We start from the raw sequence: 27,882 nt of genomic DNA on the forward strand, positions 1-27,882 counted from the left end.
TCATTGTGTGTATACTGATGGTACGTGTTACCCACACATCATAGATTTTTTAGAACTGTTTCAATTTTGAAGCTTCTGTCTTTATGCCCTCATAAGCACATGGATAAATTTGTCAGATCATGTTTCCTACATTTTTTATTTCAGAAAATATAATTGCTAGTGACACAATTCTTGTCCTTTCCAGGAATCCCAGGATAACCTATTACAAAGAGAGACTTATCTCTTACAGAATTTTTGGAATATTTTCTGATTTTGTGTTGCAAACATGCATCATTGAAGATGGTGAGGTGTTATATCAAGCCCAGAACACACCTATTTTACCAGCATTTACATCTTTTCCTATGTTGCTCATTTCCCATTCACCGCAATGCCCAGCACACCACTACAAACTCCCATTCCACAATATGCAGCTGAGGTGTCATCAGGAGAACTGGGAGAACACACCAGTTACGGACATTTGTCCTCGAAGTCTCATCTATTAATTTTGCCCTGTACTGTGGAACCTTGACATTTGGTGACGTATAGCACATCTCCGTTACTACTGGGAAATTCCCCGGATGAGTCTGGGTGCTCATAACATCGTGGCGCAGCGGCTGTTATTAAATTCATCTTCAATAGATCAGATAAATATTAACATACCAAAACTCATACCCTCCTGCACAATAAATGGGAAAGAACTGTCAGCTCTCAGTCTAGTTCTCGGTCACCCATTGTTTTTTTAAACACATTTAGCGAGTTCCTTCAAAGAGACGGGTTGTGTTAGGCGCTACGAATGCAGTGATGAACAAGCAGACAGAATCCCTGTCCCTATGAAGCCTACATTCTGGGGCGAGAAACACCCAATTAAGAAGTCAACAAAAATACAATTACACATGTGACAAATGCTTTTAAAGTTATGAAGAGAGGGACAGGATAGAAATTAACTGGGAGCAGGGCATGGAGGCCCTTTAGATATAATGGTCAGGGATAACCATTTGGAGGAACTGGCACTTCAGCTGAGACCTCTGAGATGGAAATGAGGCCGCTCTGTGGAGATCAGGGAGAATACACACTAAAGAGGGAATACGGGCATACATACCTTAAATACAGTAAGTACTCTAATCACTCTGAATGAGTAGCCACGTTTCTGAGCCAACTCCAGAGTCAAAATTGCCCTACCAGAAAGCGTCCTCTCCCTAAGCGTCCTGTCACAGTTGCCTCGTCTCACTTTCCCTCCCTGAGCTTTATCTGCATGTATATCTTAAATGTTCCCCCAAACCCTATTTTTTTGTCGCTCTGTATAATCCCTCTCAAAGTTGTCTATTCCCATTGATACTGTATGTTCCAAAGTCTCTCCTGAGTTTCCAAGTCAAATATCCATATGCCACTGTATTTCTCCACATGGATGTCCTACTAGCGCCCTAAATTCAACAAAGCCAAAATCGGAAACATTATTCCTTGCCTGCCCACATACTTCATACATTGCCAATGTAACCTGCCTCGCCACCACCATCAGTGAACATTTGCCCAAGCTTAACACCTGAAAATTCTCCACATTCTTTTGCCCCCTCAGCTCCCACATCCAGTCATCCAATCGCCCAATTTTACATTATTATTATTTCTTGGAGTGAATTTATGTAGCAATTAATGAGTCAACACTGAATCCTTTACTCCTTTAGACTATGCCCTGGATTACACTGTGATATAAGCTAATTATGTGTTTACATGCGCCCCTCTGAGTGACTCAGCTACACGTGAGCTACAGTGTAACTATTTCTCTTCTATGTATAAGGAAACTGAAGCATAGAGGTGTTCAGCAATTGGCCTAAAGCTGCTTATAAAATGGAAGCCATGATATTTAATCCACAAATTTCTGACTCTAAAATCTAATCTAGAAAAGAAGCAGGCAATTAGCTCTCATAACAGAAAAATAAAGCATTTAACTTGACTTAAGACTATATTTTACATAAATATTCCCACATTTTTGGAATGTATTTAAACACACTTTATTACATAAAATGTTTTATCCATTTCTGCTTGTTTCTTCTTGGTTCATTTCTTGATGTTCTGCTAGCTGAAAAATGCTAGCAACCTACTAATTTTTAAGGACAGACGTGAGCGGGAAAGCTTGAAATTGAGGACAAGAGGTTCTTGCAATAGTCCTAGCAAGAGATGTGGCCCTGAAATAAGGTAGTGAGGTAGTGTCACCAAACAGCAAGTGGGGTTCTCCTGCCTGTCACTCACTAGGCAAACTCTGGAGGCAGAGGTTTGGGGGAAAAGGAAAGGGTTCGTTTATTCAAAGGCTCCACAATTTTGGAGGAATGGCAGGCTTCTTCTGCCTCAGAGCCCATTCCCACTAAAATGCCCAAAGAAGAATAACCCTGCCACCCTTTGCAGATTAGTTCAAAGCTGTGCCTGGAATTCCTTCACCCATTTAAAGTACTGTCCTTGGGAAACGCAGTCCAGCTGCTACATACTCATCCGGGTGGTTCAGCTGGTTCCCGGTCGCAGTCCAGCTTCAGGCCTCTTTCTGGATTTTGCGTGCTCCTGGGAGTCCTATGCATTGTGCACTGCCCTGTCTCCACTCCTGCCCACCGACCCAGCGTCTGTACCTGTCCCTGCAGCTGTTGGCTCACCACTGTGTCCATGCACCCAGCCGAGCAGGACCGCACAGTACCACGCTGGGCGCCAGCTCTGCCGCTCGCTGCTCCTTGTACCCGGAGGAGCCCAGGAATGCAGCCAGACAACACGGTCTCCAAGGCCCGGTGGCCTGGAATCACTCGGGCCCCTGACTGGGCGAACAAGGAAAATCAGAGGGGAAAAGCCTGAAGTCTGCACCCACCCTCTGTTTAAAAATCCAGGCCCCAAATCCTACGTGCTCCAGGAGCGTCCCACTTTTCAGCCAATTGCGACTAAACTGGCAGGTCTGCACCTCCCGCTTACCACCAGGACAAACTCCATAGCACAGTTGTTCCTGTGACCTGTCCAGCAGGCGAGTACTCCGTGCAAGCCTCCTCCTGCTGTGGCCCGAGCCAGGCTAGTTTGTTCACCCTTACCCGGGGGGAGGGAGATCCAGCATACACCTGCTGCAGCTTCAATCCCAGGGCCTCTGGCACTTCGTGACCGCTCCCTTGACCTGGGAAGGCGGGCGCTCCCACCTTCAGGGTTCCCTCCCCACTCCCCAGCGATTTAGCCAGATTGGCCCTGTAACAGTAGGAAGGATATAATTCGAAAGAAGCTTAAGTGGTGGAGACGTTGGGACTTGAGGGGACTTGGAGGTTAAAGGAGAAATCAACAATGACTTACCAAAATTTCTATTTATAGCAGCTAGATAGAAGGTAGACTAGTTTTTATTTGAGACTATATATGTAACACTATGAAAAGTTATAAGGCAGTAAAGAATGGTAGGTGGGGTGTGGAGGTAGGGGATAGGCAAAGTTGGCTTAACATGAGGAATATAACTAAATAACATGATATAAAAAGCAGGCCTTATTGGGCAGAAGAAAACATGGAATTCCTTGTATTAAATTCAAAGAGACATGGGAACCATTAGAAAGCTATTACTAGAGAGATGACATGATTGATGGGAATCATAGGAAATCTTTTTAGCTTCAATGAAGCAAGAAATATTTGGAAATTGTACATCTTGATTTCTTGACAAATGTCATAATAACTATTATAATAGCAGCAAGGAATACTTCAAATAGAAACAGATTAATCCTCTACGTAAGTCATTGATTTAAGAAAAGTTTGTCAGAATACGTTGAAAGTAAGGTTTACAGAATTGAAACTCAAACTGACAAGTTAGAAGGGAATTTACAAGCTCTATTGAAACACTGGCAAATCTTTTGTAATATTTTTGAAAAGAAAAAATATCTCAAAGTAAACTGCCTGCATTCAGAAGCATTCAATATCTAAATCAAAATACTTTCTAATGTATACAGCCTCAGCCCATAAAATGGATCATTTGACTAACATGACCAGTCAAATTAGTCTTGTCTTTAAGACAGTAACTTATTTAGATAAAATAGTAGTCTTGCCTCTGCTCACCATAATAGCAACACCCACAGAAGAGTTTGGTCCTTTATTAGTTAGGATCTGTATCAGTTTGCTAAGGCTGCCATAACAAAATATCACCAAGTACCTTAAGCAATTGTAGATGAAGAGTGGATTCTACAGAAGGTAACGTCGTGGTGATCTGACCATAAATTCCTAACCGGGAAGGGCATGGTGGGTAGTAACACCCCAGGTATATGAGGTCTGTCTGGAAAAAGTCCAGCCATCGTTAATATAACAAGAATGGTTTGTGCAACATCAATATGATCTGACAGCCAAGGACAGCGGACTGGAATGCACATGGGTGAACAATGACGACTTCACTGTACTAGTCAGTGGGGGCGACAGATGCCATTGGGTGAGCATGTGTACTGTGCAGCTGTCACATTCAAAATGATTGAGGAGTAGAGCAATGGATCTGCATCGAATTTTGTGTTAAGCTTGAACATTCCTCCCTGGAAACTAGTCAGATGATTCAGAGGCCACAGCTATGGGCAACTGCTGACTGGTAGCTTCAACATGACACCACAACCACTCACCCAACACGTCTTGTGCAGTTTTTTTTGGCAAAACATCACATCATCCAGGTGACTCAGCTCCCCTGTGGCCCAGATTTGACACCCTGTGACTTGTGGCTTTTCCCAAAACTAAAATCACCTTTGAAAGGAAGGAGATTCCAGACTGTCGATGAGATTCAGGAAAATACAATAGCGTAGCTGATGACAACTGGGAGAACTATAGGAGGTCCCAAGGTGCCTACTTTGAAGGGGACTGAGGCATCATTGTCCTAGGTACAATATTTCTTGTGTCTTCTTCAATAAATGTCTTTATTTTGCATGTTACGTGGCTGGATACCTTCTGGACAGACCTCATATTAACTTCTTTAGTAAAAGATTTATCTTTGCCTTAAGCAAAACCTGTCCAGTGTTTTTGTGCATCTAGGTTAACACACCTTCGAAATGCCTCTTTTCAAACCCCTCAGAATTGAAACTACCCTCAAGAGAGCATATAGTCTTGTTAACTACCCTGAAACCCAATCCTTTTCTTGCTTTATTACACCTTCATGTAATCTTCCCAATGTTTGCTTCTTAATTCCAAATGCATAAAAGAACCTGTAAACTGCTGTTCTGAGAAGCATTTTTCTTCTGTCTTTTGATATCTTGCCTCTAGGCACATCCTCTGTCTGGCTCAAATAAATGTATATAAAAATCTCTACAGGTTTAGACATTTCTTCTGTCAACACAATAGAAATTCATATTCTTACAGTTCTGGAGGCTAGGAGTCCAAGATGAAGGACAGGGTTGGCAGGGTTGGTTTCTTCTGCAGCCTCTCTCCTTGGCTTCCAGATGGCTGCTCTCTTGCTGGGTCCTCAGGCGGTGTTTCCTTTGTGCACAGGCATCTCTTGTGTCTCTGTGTGTGTCCAAATTTCTTCTTATAAGGATACCAGTTAGATTGGATTACATGCTGTCCTAACAGCCACATTTTAATTTAATCACCTCGTCGAAGGCCCTGTCTCCTAAGACAGTCACAGGCTGAGGTACTGGAGATTAGTACCTCAACATATGAATAGGGGGAGGGGAAGGAACATAATGCATCCCATAACAGAGTCCTTAGGTGCAAACAACTAAAATCAAGCCTAATTTAAGTTAAAAAAAGAATTTATTGGAAATATTGCTCACAGAATCTAAGGAATCCTGTAAATCTTAGGAAATCCAGAACCTTGGGAAGCCTGGAAAATCAGGTAGGAAAACAAAAGGAACAAGAGGTAACAGGAAACAATGTAATTACAGTCTCGTGCAGATGCGGTAAATGGCCTACCGACACTGGACTAGTAATACTTGTATTTTTCTAATGCCCTGAAGAACTCCTGATCTCTTCCTGAGTCTTGTCTCATTCCTTTGAGATTAAAAACCTTAGGCTTAGGTGGAGATGGCAGGAAGAATCTGCCTGCTAAACCCTAAATTGTGTAGCAAGGATTTGGTTCTGTGGGATAAGCAAAAGAGAGAAACCTGCCCTTCTAGCTTCTAAAATGGGAATTTTAACATAATGGGTAATCTCTTATACACTCACAGGAAGGGCCTCTAGGTTTTGTTGTTGTTGTTTTTATTGTTTTATTTTGGATCTTGGATCTTTATCCCTTTATTTTATCCCAGCGTTATTAAGATATAATTAACATATGTGTTAAAGATGTACAATGCAATGACGTGACACGTGTATATATTGCAAAATTACCACAATAAAGTTCAACATCCACCATCTCATATAGTTACTGCACGTGTGAGAGAGAGAGAGACAGACACAGGGAGACATTTTTCAAAGATAATGTGTTGGTTTGTAGAATAAGGGGGTCCATTCATTCATCAAATACCTTTTCAAACATGATCTACTTTTGTAATGTTAGTGATAAGACATTTAGACCTTGAAGTTACACTGTGAAAGTTGGAGTCCCTGGCCCGGCCTTTATCATGACCTTGGGCACGTTTCCTTTCTGTCCTTCACCTGGAAAGTGCGAGCAGCAACACCACCTACTTCGATGCCGCTGTGACGACTAAATGAAATAATGTGTAATGTATAATGTGCCAAGTAGTTTCCGGGCTTACCCAGCACTTAATGAAAGCTGTTGAGATGTGCTCTCCACTCTCAAATAAGTTTGATTAATTTTACATTGTAATTGGGATTTTAGAAAGCCTTTGGGCACTTCCCTGAAATCTTTAAATAACTTGATATAGTACATCAAAGGAGTCAAGTGCCTCCTTCTCTGGGCGGCCATCCCTGGCACTCTTCAAATAAAAGGAAACTTTTTTCATTTCTTCAAACACTTGGGCAGGAATTTGAAGCACGCCGCACCTGCCCGCCAGCCGGGCCCTTCCCACCAAAGCACAAGATGGTAACTGGTACCCCGCCCGCCCAAGCAGCCCTGAGTTGTTGAAGCTGCTTGGTGGTCACTCAGGATGGGAACGGCAGAGGCGATCACTAAACCAGCCGGCAGACAAGATCCCACGCGAGGCACAGAGATGGACAAAAGAGTGACCTGTCTTCAGCGGACGACAGTGCGGCTGGAGGACACGACTCGCACACCCACCTGAATCCTCAGGCTTGCCGCACCCCAGGAAGGGCCAGGTGGGAGAGCCACAGCGTTTCATCACGTGTCACGCGTAGTCATTTTCCCACGTCCTATCCCTGCCCCCTCCTGGCCAGACTTGGCAGAGCCGCACGCGCAGCTCCGCTTGTGGGCGCGGGGCCTCACTACCCACAATGCTCCGCCACCCCCACCTGTCGCAAAAGCCGCGTTTCGGCCGCAAGTGAGCGCCTAGTTTTCTGTGCGGTGCGGCGGCGACGGCGGCCCGCGTCTTCCTCCTTTTCCGGCAGCGGGGCACGTACCCTGTCGGTGTCCAGCTGCCTTTAAGTCTGGCCGGTGTCACCTGTCTCCGCAATGCCCCCGAAGAAACAGGCTCAGGCCGGGGGCAGCAAAAAGGCGGAGCAGAAAAAAAAGGAGAAGATTATCGAAGTGAGTACCCGTCCCCTCCCCCACTCACGCCGCGAGCCCTCAGGGAAGCAGCCTCCGGGTTCCTCGGTCCCCGGCTCCTGCTCGCGTTTTCCGAGGCCACGTGTTCCTTCCTTTGGCACAGAGTTGCCCACTGCCCCTTTTTCAGCCCCCGGTAACGCTCGCTGCGTCTCATCGCTATAGTGACGCTGCTGGCGCCCCCGGACCCAGCCTTTGCTTCTTTCTACACGCCTCCCTTCACTGACCCCAGTGCGAAACGACAGCTCCCCCTCCCTCACCCCATACCTGCCACCGGGTTTGGTCTTTCGGTAGTTCTCAAAATTAAAGATGTTTCTGGGCTCGTGTTTAAAAAAATAACGCTGGCTGGGCTTGGGCGAGATTCTTAGGAAGGCCGACTCCTGACAAGGCTTTGTATGCCTGATTTTCTTCACCCATCATCTAGAAGTAGTACCACTTTCGAGCCAGCAATTAATACTATGGCATCTTCATTCATCTCTAAACTGTTCCACGTTCCTTAAAGAGTGGAGGCTTCTTTCAAGTCGCAGCCCACCCTGTTGTACCAGACGTTTGCTACATATATTTTGAATTAAATTGGATAACGCTTCAAAAGACATTAGCTGTCAGTGTCACTAGCTGTGTTAAGTGTCGTACCCGAATTTGTTACATACGCGAGTTGGTTCAGTGCATTGCGCCTGTAGCCCTTTAATGGACGAGGATCGCAATTTACTTCTTAAAGGTTGTATATTTGTGTCCCAACGAATGTGTCAGTGAGATTCCTTAAGAGAGTGAACCATACTTAAGATTCCATAAACATATCACATAGGCCCCAAGGAGATATTTCTTCCCTCGATTCCTGCTATTAATCATTCTCGTAATTAAGTAGTTCCTCGTGTGGTTTGGGTGTAACTGGAAAAACCCCTGGCCGATTTTTTGCATAAAGTATACCTGAATAATGGACAGCTTTTTGTGGAATAGCTACTTTTTATTAAAGTGCCACCAAAATGCATGTTAGGTATCTTGAAATGAGATGTTTACAAGTTATTATGTTTTTAATCAATTCTTCTGATTTGATTTAATTAATATGCTTATGAAGAGTTCTGCTAATCTTGGTCAGGTTCCAAATCTGAGGCAGCACCTGTATTCTTATTGTCTGTCTGTAGTCATTGGGACTGTCCTGAAGTAGCATAGCCAGACTCCTGACACTTCCTTAGATCTCTGGGGATGGTGACCTGATGGCGTTCAGTGCGAAGTAAATGGGCGGCATTTTAGGGATGACATTTAATCGTTTTCCTTTACTGAATTTGAATTAACATGGTTGACCATGATGCAAAATCAAACTCCCATATAGATGTGAAATTGTTACATGAAAATTTAAAGTATACTTTATTCATTATTGAGCTTTAACTACATTAGTTCCCCCTTATCAGTAAAGGATATTTCCAGGACTCCAGTAGATGCTTGACACAGAACCTTTCTTTATACTTTATAAAGTATACTTCATATACTATTTTTTCTTATATGTACACAATACGTTAAAGATTAACTTATAAATTAGGCACAATAAGATCAACAACAATAATAAAATAGAACAGTTACAATGACACACCGTAATGAAAGTTGTGTGCATGTGGTCGCTGTCTAATAATCTGTCTCATAACTTAGCCTAGCTGGCTGCTCAGTGGCTGGTGGGTAGTGTAAACAGTGTGGACGCAGCGGGTTTCCCCCATATATAATGAGTTTTTTTAATGGTAGTTTTGCAGACTCAAGTGCTGCATGGATTTTTGCTACCACCAGAGAGGTCAATCAGTATTGTGAACTGTAATGTATATCATGTGCTGTGAAAGCTGTATAGAAAATATTCTATAAATTTTTATAGAATATAAGCAGCCTGGTAAGAAAACAACGTATTCCACTTTATTGAACACTATATGTGACTTCAAAAAAACAAAACTTACCTAAAGCCCCAGCATATGTCGATGGCTATTGCAAGGGGTATAAAAGTTAAATATACTTTATGGCAAACTCTTAATGAATGTTTTTGAAACCAGGTTCATACTGCTTGATTCTATCATAGTTTTTTTTTTGTTACTTTATAGTCTGTTTTGGCTTGTAAAGACTAATATTTACTTCAGCAATGGTTGGTTTGGAGAAATTTTGTAGTAATATGTCCTGAAATTCTAAGTTGTTCAAAATAAGTGGCTTATCTATCTACCTGTCCCCTATTCTGTACCTCTGTTGCCACCACTGTAGGCACTTGCTGTTGAAAAACATCTGCCTGTGGCTTTTGATAACTCTTAAGGAAAGAAGTGAAACAAGGCATGAGAGGCAGCATAATTTAATGTAAGAAGCACTAGCTTTGGGGTGACAGAAACCAGGATTTGAGTCCCATATTTCACATTAAAATGTCCATCGCGGTAGTTTTAGGTTCGTTACATGACCTATCTGAACCACAGTTTCTCATCAGCAAAATGCAGCTAATTCCTGTATTACAGAGCTGTGGGTTAAATGAGATGACATGTAAGGTATCTAACATGTATTCAACAAATAGCAGCCCTTCTTTATTAACATCATAAGAACTATCTGGGGGAAATAATCAGACTGACCTCTACTGTCTATATACATTGCTTACTTTTTGTCACCTGAAATACTTTATATTGTCTGCATTTTTTTCTTTCCCTCTTTAAACTCCCCGAAATTTCATGAATTTCCTTGTATTAATGTGTTTTCTTTCTGAAATGAGTATATCAAAAAGGATATTGTTCTGTTAGACGTTCATGCAGTTATCCCAAATGGCATATACCATTTGCTTTACTTATAGCTAAAATTTAACAAACTGAAATCAGCTTTGAGAAATGGAAAGCTGATTGTGGAAAGGGGGGATTAATTTTGGGGTTTAAGGCAAGCAAATAGAAGAAATCCAGTTAAGGACTTAGAGCAGCAAGGAAGTAGTAATACTTAGAGACCTGTAGAGAGGGGATCCAGGTGTGTGAAGGATGGAGAAAGAGAAATAATTGGTGATAATGAAAAACTTAGGCCAAGTCAACTGGTGATTACTTGACCAGCTGCAGAATGCCCATTGCATGGATAGAGGACAGAAATACATTAGTTGGGGGGGAGGGGGGAAGGGGTTAATGAAGTAAAACCGTGCTAGCTTCTGCCTTACCCTAGTGCTCCAGAAGGTAGACCCTAACTATCTCTGAGCACTATTCAGTATTGACCTGCTCTCCTGCCTTTTCCTTTTTTTCAGACATCTTATATGATTGGATGTTGGCCTTTAAAAGAAGCAGGATTACAAGGGCGGGGGTGGGGAGTCAGTTTTAAGTGAAATCTGGAATTCACTGAGTGTGAAGGCCTTTGGAGCCTCAGGGCTCTGAATTAGTAGCTGTTTTCTAAACTCCTTTATATTGAAATTCTGAGACACACACAGTTTCTTATAACCTAAGCTTTGGGATCTTATTATTTCCGTAGTTTTCTCTTAACCGTGATTTGGGGTTGATTGTAACCTCTTCCCACCTCATATTTCCGTTCCACCAGATCCAGGTTAATATTAGGTAAGAGTCTGTCCTAAACTAAAGAAAAAGGGAGAAAGGCCTTTTCAAGTATTCCAAATTGCAGAACATCCTGTTTTCAATAAATGTTGTTGGCATCCCAGATCCGCAGTGTGGTATTCAGAAAACTTTTTGTCTACCAACCAGTCCTAACTAGGTTTTTCTGGGCAGTAGTTTTTCATGGTGGAAAGAACACGGACTGTGCTTGGAATCAAATATACCTTGGTTGAGATATCATCTGTGTCGCTCAATAGTTAACACTTAACGGGCCAGACACAGTTCTCAGTTGTGTTGGGGAAAAAGAAAACAAGCCATCTGCAAGAGATAACTTCACACAATTCTCTCAGTGGGGTGAGTATTATTGCCATTTTTAAATTGAGGAAACGTGCACAGAGGTTAAATAGATTGCCCAAGGTTACTAAGATGGCAACTGACAGAATATAAAGATTCAAACCCAGGATATCTAGCTGCAAAGTCCTTACTGCTGACCTCTGTGCTGTATTGCCTCATTGTAGTAAATCTTTTAACTTCCACAAAAATCCTGAAAGGTTAGTGTGAGACCCACTTTGCAAATAAGAAAACTGAAAAAAAAGAAATTTGCTCAGTTCTGTTTGTAATTAGAACATGGGCAGTCTGACTCCAAAACTTAATATTTTTTAAGTCTCATACTATATAGCCTCCCCTTATTAACAGTGTTACTTCAAAGGAATTGTTGAACAGTTCTGAATTCCGATGTCTGCGTTTACAGAGTGATAACAGTATATCATAAGACTGTTAAGAGGATTCAGTAAAACATACAGGGTCTGGCACAAATAATGCCCCTTTTTTATTACAAAATCATAAGCATGTAATTCTGTAACATAATAGTATTACACTCAAGCACACCATAGGACATTTTAGGTGAAATACTCAAATTAAAACTGTAAATTATTACACACACATTATTACCCTACCAACCACACTCAAGTAGGCGTTACTTCTGCCGGACCCTGTATATTCAGGAGTTTATGTATAGTGACTGCTAGATAAGTAAGTGTCCCTCTGTCTGGAAAAATAATTTCTGAGCTCTAAACTAGAGACTTATTTGTTACCTCGTTAGACTGGTTAAATATGTAGTAAACCATGTAATTAAAACTTTTTCTTCTGGGATCTGGAGCTCACTCACCTCTACTGTTGTCATGAGTGCTTTTTTTTTTTTTTAATTGATTTTAGAGAGAGAGGAAGGGAGTAAGAGAAGCATCAATTTGCTGCAACCTTGGCAAATTGGGACAAGGCTCTGACCAACTGAGCTACCTAGCCAGGGCCATGGGTACTTCATTTTCTGGTTGGCCAGATCCCCTTGATGGACTCTTTTATTCCTGAGCCTTCATATATCAGTATCTACTTTGCTATTTGGTCTTTATTCATAATTCGTTTCTTCTCCGTAGCTACATTAGGGACATGGGGTGAACCCCAGTTAAGCTCTTCTCTGGCAAGGTATATGTAGATGCTGTTGTACTTTGATGCTGCTAATATTTTATGTAGAATTGTCCCCTCCTTGCCCACCTCCTTCCGCAATGAGAACTCACTTTTTGTAAAAGGAACATATGTCACTTGACACCTGGTTGCTGCATGTCATCATGCATCAAGCATCACATTACTCTTGATTATCTTTTCTTCTAATTGGATTGAGTGTTAAACTTCCTTTATAAAAACAAGGGAAGCCAGCCATTAAAAAAATTCAGTAGAGAGAATTTCAGCATATATGTGCTTGCCTTTTTTTTTTATGTGCGTAAGCTATAGAAAATTCATGTAGAGTTTTGTAATACAATGGGATATTAAAACATGATATAGGCATTAGAGGGGAGAAGTAAAATTTTGTATGGATGGATATAGATACGATGAGTAAAGATAGTTCTCAATGAGAATTACTCTGTTACAACTAAAACCCTCTTATAAACTCTATGATTTAAGAACATTGAAAGATCTATTGGTTTTCGGGATACTGTAAAATTATGCTGTGTTGGATGTGTTTAAATCCTAATCCTATCAATACTGTTTTCCATTTCCACCTTGTTCAGGTATTCTGTACCTATAATACTTCCTGTTACTCTGTCCCTTCCCTTAGAAAGGATACCAAAATAAAGATTATAAAATATATAATTGTCTTCCCTTAGAAATGATACCAAAGTAAAGATTATAAAATATATAATTGCCAGACTAAATGCCTTTCAGTGATTTTAGATTACTTTCAAAAGTAAAGACCTTTTTGCCTTTTGTTTTCCTTTCTGAAACTCACGCATAAACAGGAGAATAAGAAAGAGATACAAACTCTATCCTGAAATTAGGAGGTACCTTTGATTTTGAACCTCAATTTATGAAGATTGCTAATGGGTAAATGAGTTGGTATCTGGCTTAGTAGAGCAGAGCAGTCAAATCTATCTGCCCACCTAGGAGTGTGCCGTTGGGAAGCAAATGGATTTGCCCTACAAAATTCTGGAAAAATTCAGTAATGAGAGGAGTAGGTAATGCAGAAGGCAAGGGGCTGAAAACTAGGGGTTAAAAGTGTAGGAGCAGTTGATAGTTCTTTTCTCCCACCATTCGGCCAGATGATTACCCCTGCAAGAAACAAGGAGAAAGGGAATAAATCAAGAGGCCCCTCTGCTTCTGGAACTCTGGGCACAAAGGAGATAGGCAGATGTGGTCAAAATGAGCCTGAAAATGGCTGCTAAGGAGTCTGTGCAGTAACAGACACCCTCTCCCACCTGCTCTCTACTCCTTTTAAGCAGATTTATTGCTCTCCCAGCTAAAGGACCCTTCTTCAGAGAAACAGCAAATACCCAGTATTTGGTGGTTTCCTTACACCCTTGCCACCCATTCACTTAGGGTGAAACCTACTAGTCAAGTCTCCTCCATTAGTTTCCGAGGGCTGCTGTAACAAGTTACCACAAACCAGGCAGCTTAAAACAACAGAAATTTACTCTCTTACCAATAGAGGGACCAGATAATCTGAAATCAAGATGTAGGCAGAACCATGACCCTTCTGAAGTCTCTAGGGAAAATGTTTCCTTGCCTCTTCCTGGTTTCTGGATCTTCCAGTTATCTGTGGCTCTCCTTGGCTTATAACTGCGTCATTCCAGTTTCTCTGCCTTTTTCTTCACATTGCCTTCTCTCTCTGTCTGTTTGTCCCTTACTCTTACAAAGATACCAGTCATTGGATTTAGGGCCGACCCTAGTTCAGCATGACTGTATCTTAACTCACTGTGTCTGCAAAGACCTATTTCCAAATAAAGTCACATTCTGAGATTCCAGGTAGGTGTGAATTTAGTTTTTGTACTACATACGTAATGAATATGGATAGATAACCAAAGATCACGATTAGCATCTTGCACGTAATGAGTATTTCATAAATGAAAACTGCTATTACATTAATAGTTTCACAGATTACTATATTAATATTCACAGATTTAAGTGACATGTTGCTTTTTAGTTAAGTATACTTCAATTTTAATATTTCCATTTTAGTGAAAGTTAGGAATGAATGCTTCTCAGTAGTTTGAGTTCTTTAAATTAAAATGTTTTGAGAGAATAACTCTACCCCCCCAAAAATCAGTCCAAAACTTAATGTATCTTCTTAGGCACTATTCCCAAAAATATGTTCAATAGTACAAAATCCTTCAGGATACTCTAAGAAAATGCATTCTGAGGTGGAATAAGTTTTGGCATTGCTGCCTACTATATCCCCTGCGGTAAAGGCTCTAAGCTATCTTGTGCTTAAAATTAAAAGCCCTACTAATCAAGAATTTTCCTAAACTTACTTGACTTCAGGACTTCTTATTCCAGTATAGCAACTCCGCACATCCTGTAGAAGTGATAGTTCCACAACACGCTGGGAAAAGCATCGTAGAGGAACAGATTGAATGGTGATTGTTTCTAATAGGTATTGAATTGTAAAGAGTGCTGGAAGACGTTTGAGGTCATATGTTGCCTTAACTTTATGAGTCAGTGTTTTGCCTCTGTATAGCATAAGAAAGAATAAGTTTCTTACAGTAAGTAAATGAAACAATGACTTTTAGACATGATGAGAAAAAAGATGAGGAATTAATATAAATTGCTAAGGTATTTTTATACTCTTTCTCATTTAGGACAAGACTTTTGGTCTAAAGAATAAGAAAGGAGCAAAGCAACAGAAGTTTATCAAGGCTGTCACTCACCAAGTTAAATTTGGTCAACAAAATCCACGTCAGGTAAATAACTTAAATTTCTACATTTTCTTCATCTGAATGTAATACAACATCTATTACAAAAATACTTGGTATTATATTTTAAATTGGAATCCTACTCTACAAACTTTTCTGCATTTTGCCTATGTTACTCAGCAATGCCTCTCAGATATTATTCCAGCCATCTTGATAGAGCTCTTAATTTACCCTAATGGCTGTATAACACTCTGCGGTGTGGTGGGTACACTACATTCATCCATTTCATTACTTGTAAGTGATCGCTTTGTTTCTAGCCTTCTGATTCGGAGAACAGTTCTGTGTTCTTACATGCATTTGCGCTTTTCTTTCTGTGGCATAAATTATTTGGTGGCGCATTTCTAGATCAAATGCAGTGGATTTCTAATTTTAATAAATTTGCCTGATCACTTTCCATAGAGATACAGTACTTCACATTTTCCTTTGCAGCACATGAGCTATAGGTATCGAAGTTCTTTCTAATGGCTTTCCAATCTGATGATAGAAAGTTATAACTCAGTTTTACTTTGTTTCCCTCACTACTGGTGAGTTTGAATACCTTTTCACTTGCTTGTTGGCTCTGTGGGTTAGTGCTTCTCTGACTTGCCTATTTAAATTATTTGCTTTTTTTCCTTGTCAATTTATGAGGCATCTTTTGTCTATATTATAGACAGCTTGTAAGGTTCTATTACATTTTACTATACACAGTTTTTATTTTTTGTATTGTCAGATATGTTAACTTTTATATGGTTAAAAAAGTCTCCCTGCCACTAGAATATTTGCCTTTTTCCTACATTCTTTTCTAATTATTTTCACAGTCTATAATTTGTCATAAAAATTTATGTCACTAAATTTATTTTCTTTCAAATGAGTAGCCACTTATGCCAGCGTCATTTGTCTTACTAATTGAAATACTGCTATTGACATATTAAAGTCTCAATTATATTAGGGTCTTTTTCTGGATTCTTTTTTTCTATTCTATTTATTGTCTACCCCTCAACCAGTATTCCATTGGTTTTGATTACAGTGGCCTAGTAACATATTCTCTTAGCTATTAAGGCAAGTCATTTCCCCCAAATGATACTCTTTTCTGTTTTTCTTAGTTTTTCTTAAGCATTTATCCCATGTGAGTTTTGAAATTTTATTCATTGTGAGTTTTATTCATTGGTAACTCATTCAGAAAAATTCAGCCCCATTTTCTTCAGGCTCTTTAGATCTTTCACCTTCTTGAGTTTAAGATTTTATAGACATAAGAGTTTTATTTTAAAAAGAACTTCTGTCAGCACACTGTCTTCTTTTCCTTAACTTTTGGAAACACATTTTTTTTATTTTAAATCTGGGAATATCAGAATATGTTTTTGTGAGATTGTTAACCCCTATCTGAAACAAATGTCTCTTACTCATGTGTCTACAAATCCATACCTCCAACACTTTTTTTCCTCTTACACGTAGCTTGTTTCTAAAGCCCAAAACTGTTGATATTCCATACCTGGTTCAGTAAAAATGAATGCTCAGCCTTGGTGTGAGATCATCTTGGATATGAATCTCCCTGTCTTGTTAACATGATCTTAAACTGTTCAGTGACACTGCTCTTTATCGATACAGTGGAAGGGCAGTTACCCTTGCAGGGTTCCTATGATGGCTAAGTGAGAACATAATGTAAATCTTCATTCATAATGTAGGTGTGTAAGAAGAATTCACTTTCTTCCCTTATTCAATCCTGTTCCTCCCCCTATTTTTTCTTCTAGTGGGAAGTATGTTGACTGGTAATTTCAGATGTTGTAGAACGAAGAAAGCCGTAACATTTGTGGTGATAGTTAGGTTTGTTATACATTCAGTATTATATTTTTTATAATTTCTTGGGTACCTTACCTGGGCTTTTATCTGCAAACATGAGGTACACAACTACCTACCATATTTAACATTGGGAATGAGCAGCAGTCCTGCCATTAAAGCTGGGCAAGAGGTGCCCACCATAGGCCCTGTACCACAGAGGTTGACCTGCTCTGTTGCCTTCAAACATAGCTCTCCTCACAGCTAAGGAGTCAGTGAGGCTAGCGATATGAGGCCCCCCAGCTGTGCACCACAACAGCTCCCCCTCCACAACAGCTCAGGGCCTCAAAAGGTCACCTCACATCCATCTTAGAGTATACTGTGTTGCCAATGTTATAGAAGTAATCAAAGGGAGGGTGTGTGCTAGGAGTGCGGACCCAGCCTAGATCCTCACCATGTCCTCCCCTGCACCTTCCACCTTCCTGCGCACGGGGTGGGATGAAACTCAGGGTGGGAAGAGGAGGAGCTGGGGGTGGACTCTTGCTTTACTGCCATGCTCCAGCATAGAACTCCATGGAACCTGAGCATTTTAAATTTGAACCTGTCCATCCAGGTCATAAGGTATTTGTCAGTATTTAACATTAGTTTGATTTCTAACTTACAAATATTTGTAAAAATGGTCTGTGGATCTTCACTGTATTTGCCCTGAGCCCCAGAAATGTTTGAAATGGGCCCAATGAGCTATGGCTACTTTTACTAAAAAATAAAATGACTTAAATTAAAAAATATATATTTCCCATTTTTCTATTTAAATACATCCACTACATGGTCAGAGATGGGACTGCAAAGTCATTAACCTTATTATAGCATTTGGCCATTACCTTCCTAAAGTTTTTTCTTCCTGGTTACATTTTTGTCCTGGATTTTTAACCTATTTCTTTGATGGTTCTTGATCCTTTCAACAGGCTTTTTAGGTTCTTTAGGCTCATTTAATACTGCTATTCTTCAGGGACCTATCTTCTGCTCTTATCATTTTTTAAGCTATTCTTGAGTAACCTAATATACTCAATTATCTGTAAACTGCTAGTTCTAAAACCTTTATCTCAGAGCACCCCTTCTCTGTAAGTGTCAAGATCCACATCAGTTGCCTTGTGTGCTCCACCCAGATGCTCTGTAAACATCTCACACGCAGTGTGTTTAAAACTGAGCTTCTCTCCACCCTCTACCCTGAAACCTGTTCCTCCTGTATTCCCTATCCATTTCATTAACAGCACCACTATACATACGATAATCCTCCTAGTTCCTCCTCCTTACACTTCATGTTCAGTCAGTCCAATCAGTTCTACCTTCTTAAGAGCTCGCTCTCGCACCTTTTCTCCATCCTTACTACTAAAGCCTATTTTAAGCTCTTGTGTTTTCTTGCCTACAGCAATTACATTAGCTTCCTAATTTTCCTTGCCTTCATTCTTGGGCTCCTTCTGGTCTACCCTCCACAAACTTATCATCGTGATCTTTATAAAATACAATCTGATTGTGTCACAGGCTTACTTTAAACCCTTGAGTCTTATTCTGTCACCTGCTGATAACAGTCCAAAACTCTCATTGATGTTTCTCGTACCTTGTCCCTACTCTTCCCTGTATCTTTGCATTTGTTGGCTGTCTCTGCATTCCTTTTCTTACCCATCAGGAAAACGTATCTATAAATTATTAACTCAATCTAATTTTCTTAGGCATATAGGAGTTTCTTGTTCCCAGAGCACCATGTATGTTATAGTTGTTGACATGTCTGTCTTCTCACTAGATTCTGAGCTTCTTTAAATAAGCATCTTTGTCTTTTCATCTTTGTATTCCTTGTCATCTAACATAGGACCTGACATATAAATATATGGATGAATCCTCTAATCATATTAGGTATGTAAATTGTGTGCCTGGAACTATGTCATACGTAATGTTTGTTTTGTTTAATCTCCCACGTTGACTTGACCCAGTGTTTTTCCACAAGGGTACTAGAGGTATTTTGGGTGGTACTGTTCTTCATTGTGTGGGACTGTGCATTTCAGGTTGTTTGCACCTTTGATCTTCCAAAGGTGCCCATGTGTTTCTGGGAAGTGGGTTGTTACAAGAAGAAAATCATAGGCGAGAACTATTTGCTAAAATGCTGGGCATGTAGCAGATGCTTAATAAATGCTTATGGCTCCAAGTGTTTGTATATGCTTTTAACTTGGCATGGTACCATTTATAGATCTTTTTTTTAAAGTAACTGCCACAAGATTTAGCGGTTTTGTTTAATAGTTTAACCGTACGATTTAATATATACCGAAAGGCCATTGTAAAACTGATACTAAGAGGTAAGGACTATATACATGACGGTGAAAATGTCTTTGTTACTTTAGTGTTACAAGATATATTACTGTATAGTGAAAACAATTATATGAATCAAATTTTTATATTATCCTGGGAATGTTATAGGTAGCACAAAGTGAAGCTGAAAAGAAATTGAAGAAAGATGACAAGAAGAAAGAATTGCAAGAGCTAAATGAGCTGTTCAAACCTGTAGTTGCTGCTCAAAAAATAAGTAAAGGTAAACGTTAAATTTCAGAAATACTACTTTCTTATCAGATGTGATTTGTGTTTAAAAACTTCTCATTTGTTTTGATGTATATTTTCTTCAGAGCTGTGTCCGCTCTAAAATTGATACTGCCTTTATCAACATGACCTATGTCAGCACCTTCCTTACAATCGCTCTACATATGGACACAGCTATGTCATTTTACAAGTATAACTCCAGCCTCTAGCCCCCTACTTACAGCAAAATTAAGGGTGTAGACAGTCTGCTAGGTGATCTATGATAACGATTTTCGGTAGTATACAAGGCAAAGCTGGGGTTGTATAAGCCATAAGACCCAAACTCGTGGCAGTATCCTTCCATGTATACTTGTATTTTCCTTTTGCCTCCTGCCCCAATTGCAACTAGACAAGTGACTGTGGAATAACTTCTGTGTTTGTTTTGTTTTCCATTTCCTGTCCCTTTTTTGGTAAAAATAAAAGAAAAAAAATGTATATAAAATACTACAGAAGAACTGGAAAAGAGATGCTGTACTGCCACCCCATAAGTGGTATTTTCCTCTCACATCAGCGAATAGAAGATACCAGGTTAACCAAAAGTAATTGTATCTCAGGCAGAAGCTATACTTTATGATCTGGCAGACTGACATACAAATACCTTATGCATTTGACATAGGCGCAGATCCCAAGTCTGTGGTGTGTGCGTTCTTCAAGCAAGGACAGTGTACTAAAGGAGATAAGTGTAAGTTCTCTCATGACCTCACTCTGGAGAGGAAGTGTGAAAAGCGAAGTGTTTACATTGATGCAAGAGACGAAGAACTTGAAAAAGGTATTTTTTTAAAAAACAACATTTTCTTAAAGATATACATCTCTGTCTCTGACTTTCAGTTTTTGTTACTGAAATATTTAGTGACTTGAAGAATATTTTAGTCTTGGTAGACTGTGTTTGTAAAAAATAATTATCTTTCATAAAATCTGAATTTATTACATATGCCCTTTGATTAAGTGAAGATGTTTAAAAACGATTGACTTATTTTGGATTTGACTCTCACCCTTTTTTACATTACTACCTCGTCATTTGCCTAGACTACTTAGGATTTTGGTGAATAATCTCACAGCACTGTTCATTCCTACCTTTGGTGTTTTAAAGGAAAAAGACATTAAGTCACAAGTCTTATAGCTTTCCTGTCTAAGGAAATATGTAGTGTGTTTTGGGAACAGCAGATAAAAATACAGTATTTAGTCTCCATTTCTCTTTTTATTTAGATACTATGGATAATTGGGATGAGAAAAAACTGGAAGAAGTAGTGAACAAGAAGCACGGTGAGGCGGAAAAGAAAAAACCAAAAACTCAAATAGTATGTCCTTTTCTTGAATTGAGTGGTATTTATCATTAGGGACAACAATGTGGCAGGTATTTGCTGCTATTTTGTATTGGATTATTCTTTAAGTTATTACATCTTTTCATAAAGATGAGATGTATTGAGCTTTGTTTTTGGAATTTTACAAGTGTAAGTTATGCAGAATTCTTGTTCAAAAGTAGCCTTTGAAAACTGCGTGACTGAAGTCCTTCAACCACCATTTTCTGAGGTTATCTTTCTCAAGTATGGATGAACACAATCACATACTCAGATAAGAACTCTTTCCTTATTTTTTGTGCAAAATGAATGGAAGGATAACTGTTAAACTAACCCACTTAGTTGATAATTTATTCTGTTTTAGTGGTAGGGAGACTTTTAAAATCATGTGGGTGAAAATATTGTTACATATGAATTGCAGGGTGCGTTTTTGGTGGGTAATGGCTCTAGTATCCCAGGAAATGTGCTTTTAAAAATTTGTGCCTAATTTTTCGGATGCTGTTCACATTTATCTGTAGTGCAATTACAGCATAAAACCTAGCTTGTGCTAGAAAAATTCTAAGTGCTAGTTTTACTTACATTCTTTACATTTCTTCAGGAAAGAAACACTATTTATTAATTTTTCCTTCTTATTTGCAAAGTTTATTGCCTGAGGCTTCAATACATTTGCATCTTGCACCCATTATGCTTTGCAGGGTCACTATGCTTTGTGTTCCTTTTACACCTTTCTCCCATCTTAGATGTAGGAAATTCCCTCAAATTTCAGATAATTCAAATAGTGCTTATATCATTACTGCATGTGATTAAGGTGAAAGTGAAACAGAATCATTGGTTTTATTTTTTATAACCATTTATGTTATCTCAGTTAAAAATCAGACTTTTCAACCCTGGCTGGTGTGGCTCAGATTGAGTACCACCTGCAAACCAAAGGGTCATTGGTTCAATTCCCGGTCAGGGCACATGAGAGGCAACCACACATTAATGTTTCTCTCCCTCTCTTACTCCATCACTTCCCCTCTCTAAAAATAAATAAATAAAATCTGTTTTTAAAAAAGTAGACTTTTCAGATTACATTTACAAAGGCTAAACACCGGCAAATCCTTTTGTAAAAGTGAGAATTTAGAACAGTGTCAAAGACAGATTTTATGTAGATTCTATCTGAAGAGAAGTTCCTGTTAAGTACTTCAAGATAATTTATACGTACCTGTTTGCACAGAGGATGCTCTATACAGAATGGTTAGCCTAAGGATGTGAATAAGAGTATACTTGCTCCATAGACTTAAGCATTTATCTTGGAAATGGTCTGCACTGAGCCACTACTTGTGAATAATAATTGTCTCTATAGGTGTGCAAGCATTTCCTTGAAGCGATTGAAAACAACAAATATGGCTGGTTTTGGGTATGCCCCGGAGGAGGTGATATTTGCATGTATCGGCATGCACTTCCTCCTGGATTTGTATTGAAAAAAGATAAAAAGAAAGAAGAAAAAGAAGATGAAATTTCATTAGAAGATCTAATTGAAAGAGAGGTAACTAGTATCTTTTTCCTACCATAGAAAGAAAAAGCAGTATTTATTGTGAAATTTTAATATTTACCACTTGGGGGCAACAGCATGTTGTTATAAAAGGAAAAAAATGCGGTCTTTTCCAGAAGTTGCCTTTTCTTTAATTACTATTATGTGTCTAAAATGCAAACTAGCCATAATCATTAGGTAATTAAGTCATTAATTTTAGGATCATGGCACAGTTCTTAAGTATTAGCCATTGGCTTATCAAATAAATTGTTTCATGATCAACATAGTAGTTTATCAGTTCATTAAAATATTTAGTCAGTATTCAGATTGATTGAACTAGAAGTTTCAGGTATTTTCCCTGATGTCTTATTTTTTCACCATTTTACTCATCTTTAACATTGTGTGAGAGGAGACAGCTCCTCTGCAGATTTTAGTTACATGTTTTATTAACATCCCTGGACTCAAAAGGAGAATGAATCTTTTTAAAAACAATCGGCAACTACTAGTCTCTGGCTCAGCACAAAAGAGTTTTAGTCTGTGAGTTAGTAGCTACAGTTTTGTGTGTGGTGCAGAATGTTGAGGTTATCATAAATAGATTTAGGGTTGCACATTTTAAACTATATTCATTTTGCCATGACTTGAGTAATTTTAAATGTATTGTGTAAATGTCTAATGTTGGGATTTTCTACATTTGTTCTAAAATGGATATACTGTTTGATGTCTCACACTGGAGGTGTAATATACTATGTTAGAAAATGTAGCCTTTGAAATCAAGTACTTAATACATTCAGATTGTTTGTATTCTCATTCTGCCACATATCAGTTGTGAACCTTTGGTAGATTTTCCGTTACCCTCTGCTTATTTGTGGAGCTCATGTGTAAGCATGTGTGTCTAAAGCATTAATGGTGAATACCTGGCAGATGTTCAGCAAGTAGTATTTTCTCTATATTTGTTACTTGATTATTGGCTGAGAGAAGCAGATGGTAGTTTTTGCTTACTTTTTTTCTCATCTACTGAGGAGCACAGATGAGACTTGGATATTGTCGTGTTGCTTTTCATATTGTTTTCAGTAGCTGACTTACATTAAAACAATTTTTCATGGCAAGTTTTGCTCACTTGAATTTTGTAAAGATATCTAGTTCAGAATAATATGCTTTATTTAGAAATGTTAATATCTGGACACTAATTTTGCTCATTGCCATGTGAAATAAAAATAAATCAGTTTGTTTTAATTTTATGTCTTCATAGCAGTCACAGGCAAGGGCTTAACTGCATTAAGAGAATGCTACTAAATACTATTATAGATGACTTGAGGAAAAATTTTGATTCTTTGTCTTTGCAGCGTTCTGCCCTAGGTCCAAATGTTACCAAAATTACTCTAGAATCTTTTCTTGCATGGAAGAAAAGGAAAAGACAAGAAAAGATTGATAAATTTGAGCAAGATATGGAAAGAAGAAAAGCAGACTTCAAAGCAGGGAAAGCATTAGTGGTATGTCCCAGACACACCCAAGTAGATTCTTTATTGTTTCTCTCATTTTTTAATTTCTGTGTCATGCAAGATTTTATCCTTATTTAATCATGTGTATGTCTAAAATCAGTGACCAAGAAATGTTTGAATTTTGTTCTGAGTTGATATATTTGTGCATCTGAATAGATCAGTGGTCGTGAGGTGTTTGAATTTCGCCCTGAACTGGTTAATGACGATGACGAGGAAGCAGATGATACCCGCTACACCCAGGGAACAGGTGGTGATGAGGTAAGAGGAAGTTTTGGCACCTCATCTCATGTTGATTGAGAAAGAACATAGTGACAATAGGGCAGCGTGGTTAAGAGTGCCAGCTCTGGGCCTCATTTCAAATTCTGACTCTAACCTAGGAAATTACCTAGACTTCAGGCCTCCACCCTCATCTGTAATGTAGACGTAGGATAATCCCTTAATCACAGGGTACTTGTGAGAATTAAATGAATTAATAAGTTTATGTTTTTTTATACAACTTAGGGCAGTGCCTGGTATATAGTTAACAGCTTACATGTATTAGCTATAAAAAGTATGTTTTACATACTTTTCTCCCTCTAAAAGAAAAAAATTAGTATTTTATACTAAAAACATGTGACAAAATATAAAAAAAATACTAACTAAAAAAGTACAGAGTAGGAAGCAGGAGACAATAGCAGAATCATTTGTTGCAGGCAGACTTATTAATAATAGAGACCTGACTGCTTTTTATAAGGTTATGAAATTCTGACTTTCGTTTTGCAGTTGAAAGATAAGAATATCGTATTCTTTGTGTAAAAACGTGATGTCAGAGGGAGAAGGCATTGCTGTTTTTTCGAGATGTTTAGAAAAGTAAATTTTGGCAGCAGTCATTTATTTTCTCTTGGCACTGGTAATAATTTTGTTTCATTAAGGTAAATGTTAGAGGTAAAAGGCATAATTTATGAAAACTGTTCTTATTAGTAACAACTTTTTTTTTCTATGTATTTTTAAAGGTTGATGATTCAGTGAGCATAAATGACATAGATTTAAGCCTGTACATCCCCAGAGATGTAGATGAGACAGGTATTACTGTAGCCAGTCTTGAAAGGTTCAGCACATACACTTCAGAAAAAGATGGTGAGTATCCTACTTTTTGTGTAATTGTAACTAGGAGGCTATCCAGAGAGGCCTAGACCAGCTTGGCAAACTTAGATGGCAGTAGATACCAAACTGGTGACATAAGTATGTGGTTTGACTGTATGTAGAAGTAGTGAGTGGTAGAGACTATAGAAATGGTTGGCTGGGAGATTATGGAAGCCATTAACTGAGTTTAGAAGGGGATAAAAATGAGTTTGGAGATACAGCTAATGAGTTCAGTTTGGGACCTCATGAGGTTGAGATATTTGATTATCAACAGTGGCATTGTCTATGATATTGTGTAGACATTCACAGGAGGAAAAGGTTTGAAAGTCATTTAGCTGAGAGTGAAAGAATTCACCCAGGTAAAATAATAGGATGAGAACATTCTAGAGCATACTTCAAACATCAGTGTTTTAGAGTAATCAAAAGAGGAAAAGCTTGGGGTCACTGAAAGGGACAGAGAAAAATTAAGAAAAGGGTTTCAGAAAAATCAAGCAGGGTGAATTGGAAATAATTCTTCAGTTACAATTAGGGAAGGAGTTGCAGGAGTAGGGTCCCAGAGTTCGTTGGGACTGCAATATGTGGAATGAGGAGAAAAATGAGTACAGACCTCTCACTTTGGGGAGAGACATGGTAAGCGGAGGCTTTTTAGGATATGGGAAATCCTAAAAAGTATATCTGTTTAAGTATATCTGTAGGCCAGGGGGAAAGGATCTGGGAGAAGAGAAAAAATTGAAGATGAAAGGAAGCAAGTAATAGAAGCAAGATCTAAAAGTATAAATAATGAGTTCAGTTAGGAATCAGAATGGAGGGAGGGCTGATTTGGAAATCAGAATTGTTGATACAATTTATATCTAATTGTGCCCCGAGTGAGGAGTTTGAAGAAAGAATTACAGTTTGGCATGGTTGCTATGAGAGAAAAAGATAGAAAGGATACTAGTTAAGGTAAGTGGAGAGAGAAAAAGCTGAACGTTATTTTAACAATAAAGGAATACAAGTTACAACTTGAAAAACTGGCCTGCCCTCCTGAGATCTGTGAATTCTGTCAGACTGTTGTCTTAATGCCAGTCTGCAGACTGGTTTGCTCCCTTTGGAAGTAGGGCGTTGGTGACAATAGGCCCATTTGCCAGTACTTCAGAGGTTATAATCCCCAAGACTTTGTCACCAAGAGATTTTTGGAATATCTAAAATCTGAGCTAGTCTATTGAAAATCATCTTTGTGTATGGTATCATTGAACAAGGAAAAGCAGCATTTTTGTTTTCTCATTTATAGCCTGTAAGGAAAAGTAGCTGCATGGCCCCATAATCTTTTTTCATAATTTGATGTCACAAAAGGTTTCTAGATTGCCACTCATTTTACAGTGTTGCAACTAGTGTGGATTAATTACGGCTTGCAAAACCAAAAGCTAAGTAGCTGCTTATGTCATAAACATTTTTTTTTCCATAACCATTTATTCAAACAAAATATGTGGATGCTAATCGCTAGTCATGTAGGGGACACAAAGTTGTGTAGGATAACTTTCTCTCAAAGGTATGAACCATTCAGTTGTCAAATATTTAAAAGACATTTTATACAGGTGTAGGTAATTGGTAAATTAGCTCAGAAGTGAAAGCTCAGTTCTTGCAGTAATCTTAGGGAAGGCTTTCATGGCAAGGGGGGGAAGAGGGAAGTGTATCAGTCTGTGACTGTCAGTTACTAATGGAATAGTGTTTTCTGTTTCTAGGCCTTACTGATTTCATTTTTTATTTTTAGAAAACAAATTAAGTGAAGCTTCCGGAGGTAGGGCTGAAAACGGTGAAAGAAGTGATTTAGAAGAAGACAACGAAGGGGAGGGACAGGAAAATGGAGTTATCGATGCTGTTCCTGTGGATGAAAATCTTTTTACGGGGGAAGATTTGGATGAACTAGAAGAAGAACTAAACACACTTGATTTAGAAGAATGACACCAAATAAGTCAATGAAAAAATTAAGCCAGCTCAGCATGAATTGAAATTGACATTAATTTTTCTCCACCTAGAATTCGTCAACAGGATGTTTATTTCCCATGCTGATTTTGGAGGGCTTACTGTCCTCCAAAAAAGGACTATTCTCCCTACGTCTTGTCTTCTGACTTTGGCTACATCTCATAGTAAGTTCAGAGTAGTTCATGATAAATTGAAAATTTGGTCATTGCAGAAAAGGATTGATCGTTGTAAAAATGATTGTTGTAACTGTCTGCTCAAGTAGGAAGTGTTACTGCTTTTCCAGCTTTTGGTTTTCATTGGGCATGTGTTACTACAAGGACAACATAAATTTAAATTTAAAATACCCTTTATTTAATGCAGTTTTTAATGGGTGATTTCGTTTCTTTTGTATTTATATGTTAAAAAGACTGCCTAAAATATGAAACTGTACTTCATAAAGGAAACTGCGTAGGCAGATTCAGTGTTGTATGTCCTTGGACAATTAGCCATTTAAAAGGAAACCTCTTTAATCTGACAGGATCAGTTGCAATGCCCTGTGATAGACTGTTTTACAAACCTATCCCTCTTCTTTTTTGCCAATAAAGTTGTAAATAAAGACCATCATACATTAAAATCCAAATATGGGCCTTTCTTGTTTTTTTAAGTTTTTCTGTGAAAGTTTTCTTAGCATTTCTAGGTTGAGGATTTTAACTAAATACTTGTTACAGTTAACTGTCACAGAAGGCACAGGCATTTAAAGAGTTTTCTTAATACTGAATATAGAACTATGCAGAGTTCTGACAGTA

At 38.8% G+C, this 27,882-nt stretch overlaps 1 protein-coding gene across 1 annotated transcript; it reads left to right on the plus strand.

The window, feature by feature from the left end:
* The first annotated feature begins 7,338 nt into the window (after positions 1-7,338).
* ZC3H15 (zinc finger CCCH-type containing 15) lies at positions 7,339-27,716 on the plus strand. Its single transcript, XM_024561547.4, has 10 exons — positions 7,339-7,543; positions 15,213-15,314; positions 19,548-19,659; positions 20,320-20,472; positions 20,910-21,001; positions 22,347-22,529; positions 23,858-24,004; positions 24,170-24,271; positions 25,006-25,129; positions 26,886-27,716. The coding sequence occupies exons 1-10, from the start codon at positions 7,469-7,471 to the stop codon at positions 27,074-27,076; spliced, it is 1,281 nt and encodes a 426-aa protein (XP_024417315.2). The 5' UTR covers positions 7,339-7,468; the 3' UTR covers positions 27,077-27,716.
* The last annotated feature ends 166 nt before the right edge of the window (positions 27,717-27,882 follow it).

This window comes from Desmodus rotundus, chromosome 2 (genome assembly GCF_022682495.2).
Source record: "Desmodus rotundus isolate HL8 chromosome 2, HLdesRot8A.1, whole genome shotgun sequence".
NCBI classification, from domain to species: domain Eukaryota; kingdom Metazoa; phylum Chordata; class Mammalia; order Chiroptera; family Phyllostomidae; genus Desmodus; species Desmodus rotundus.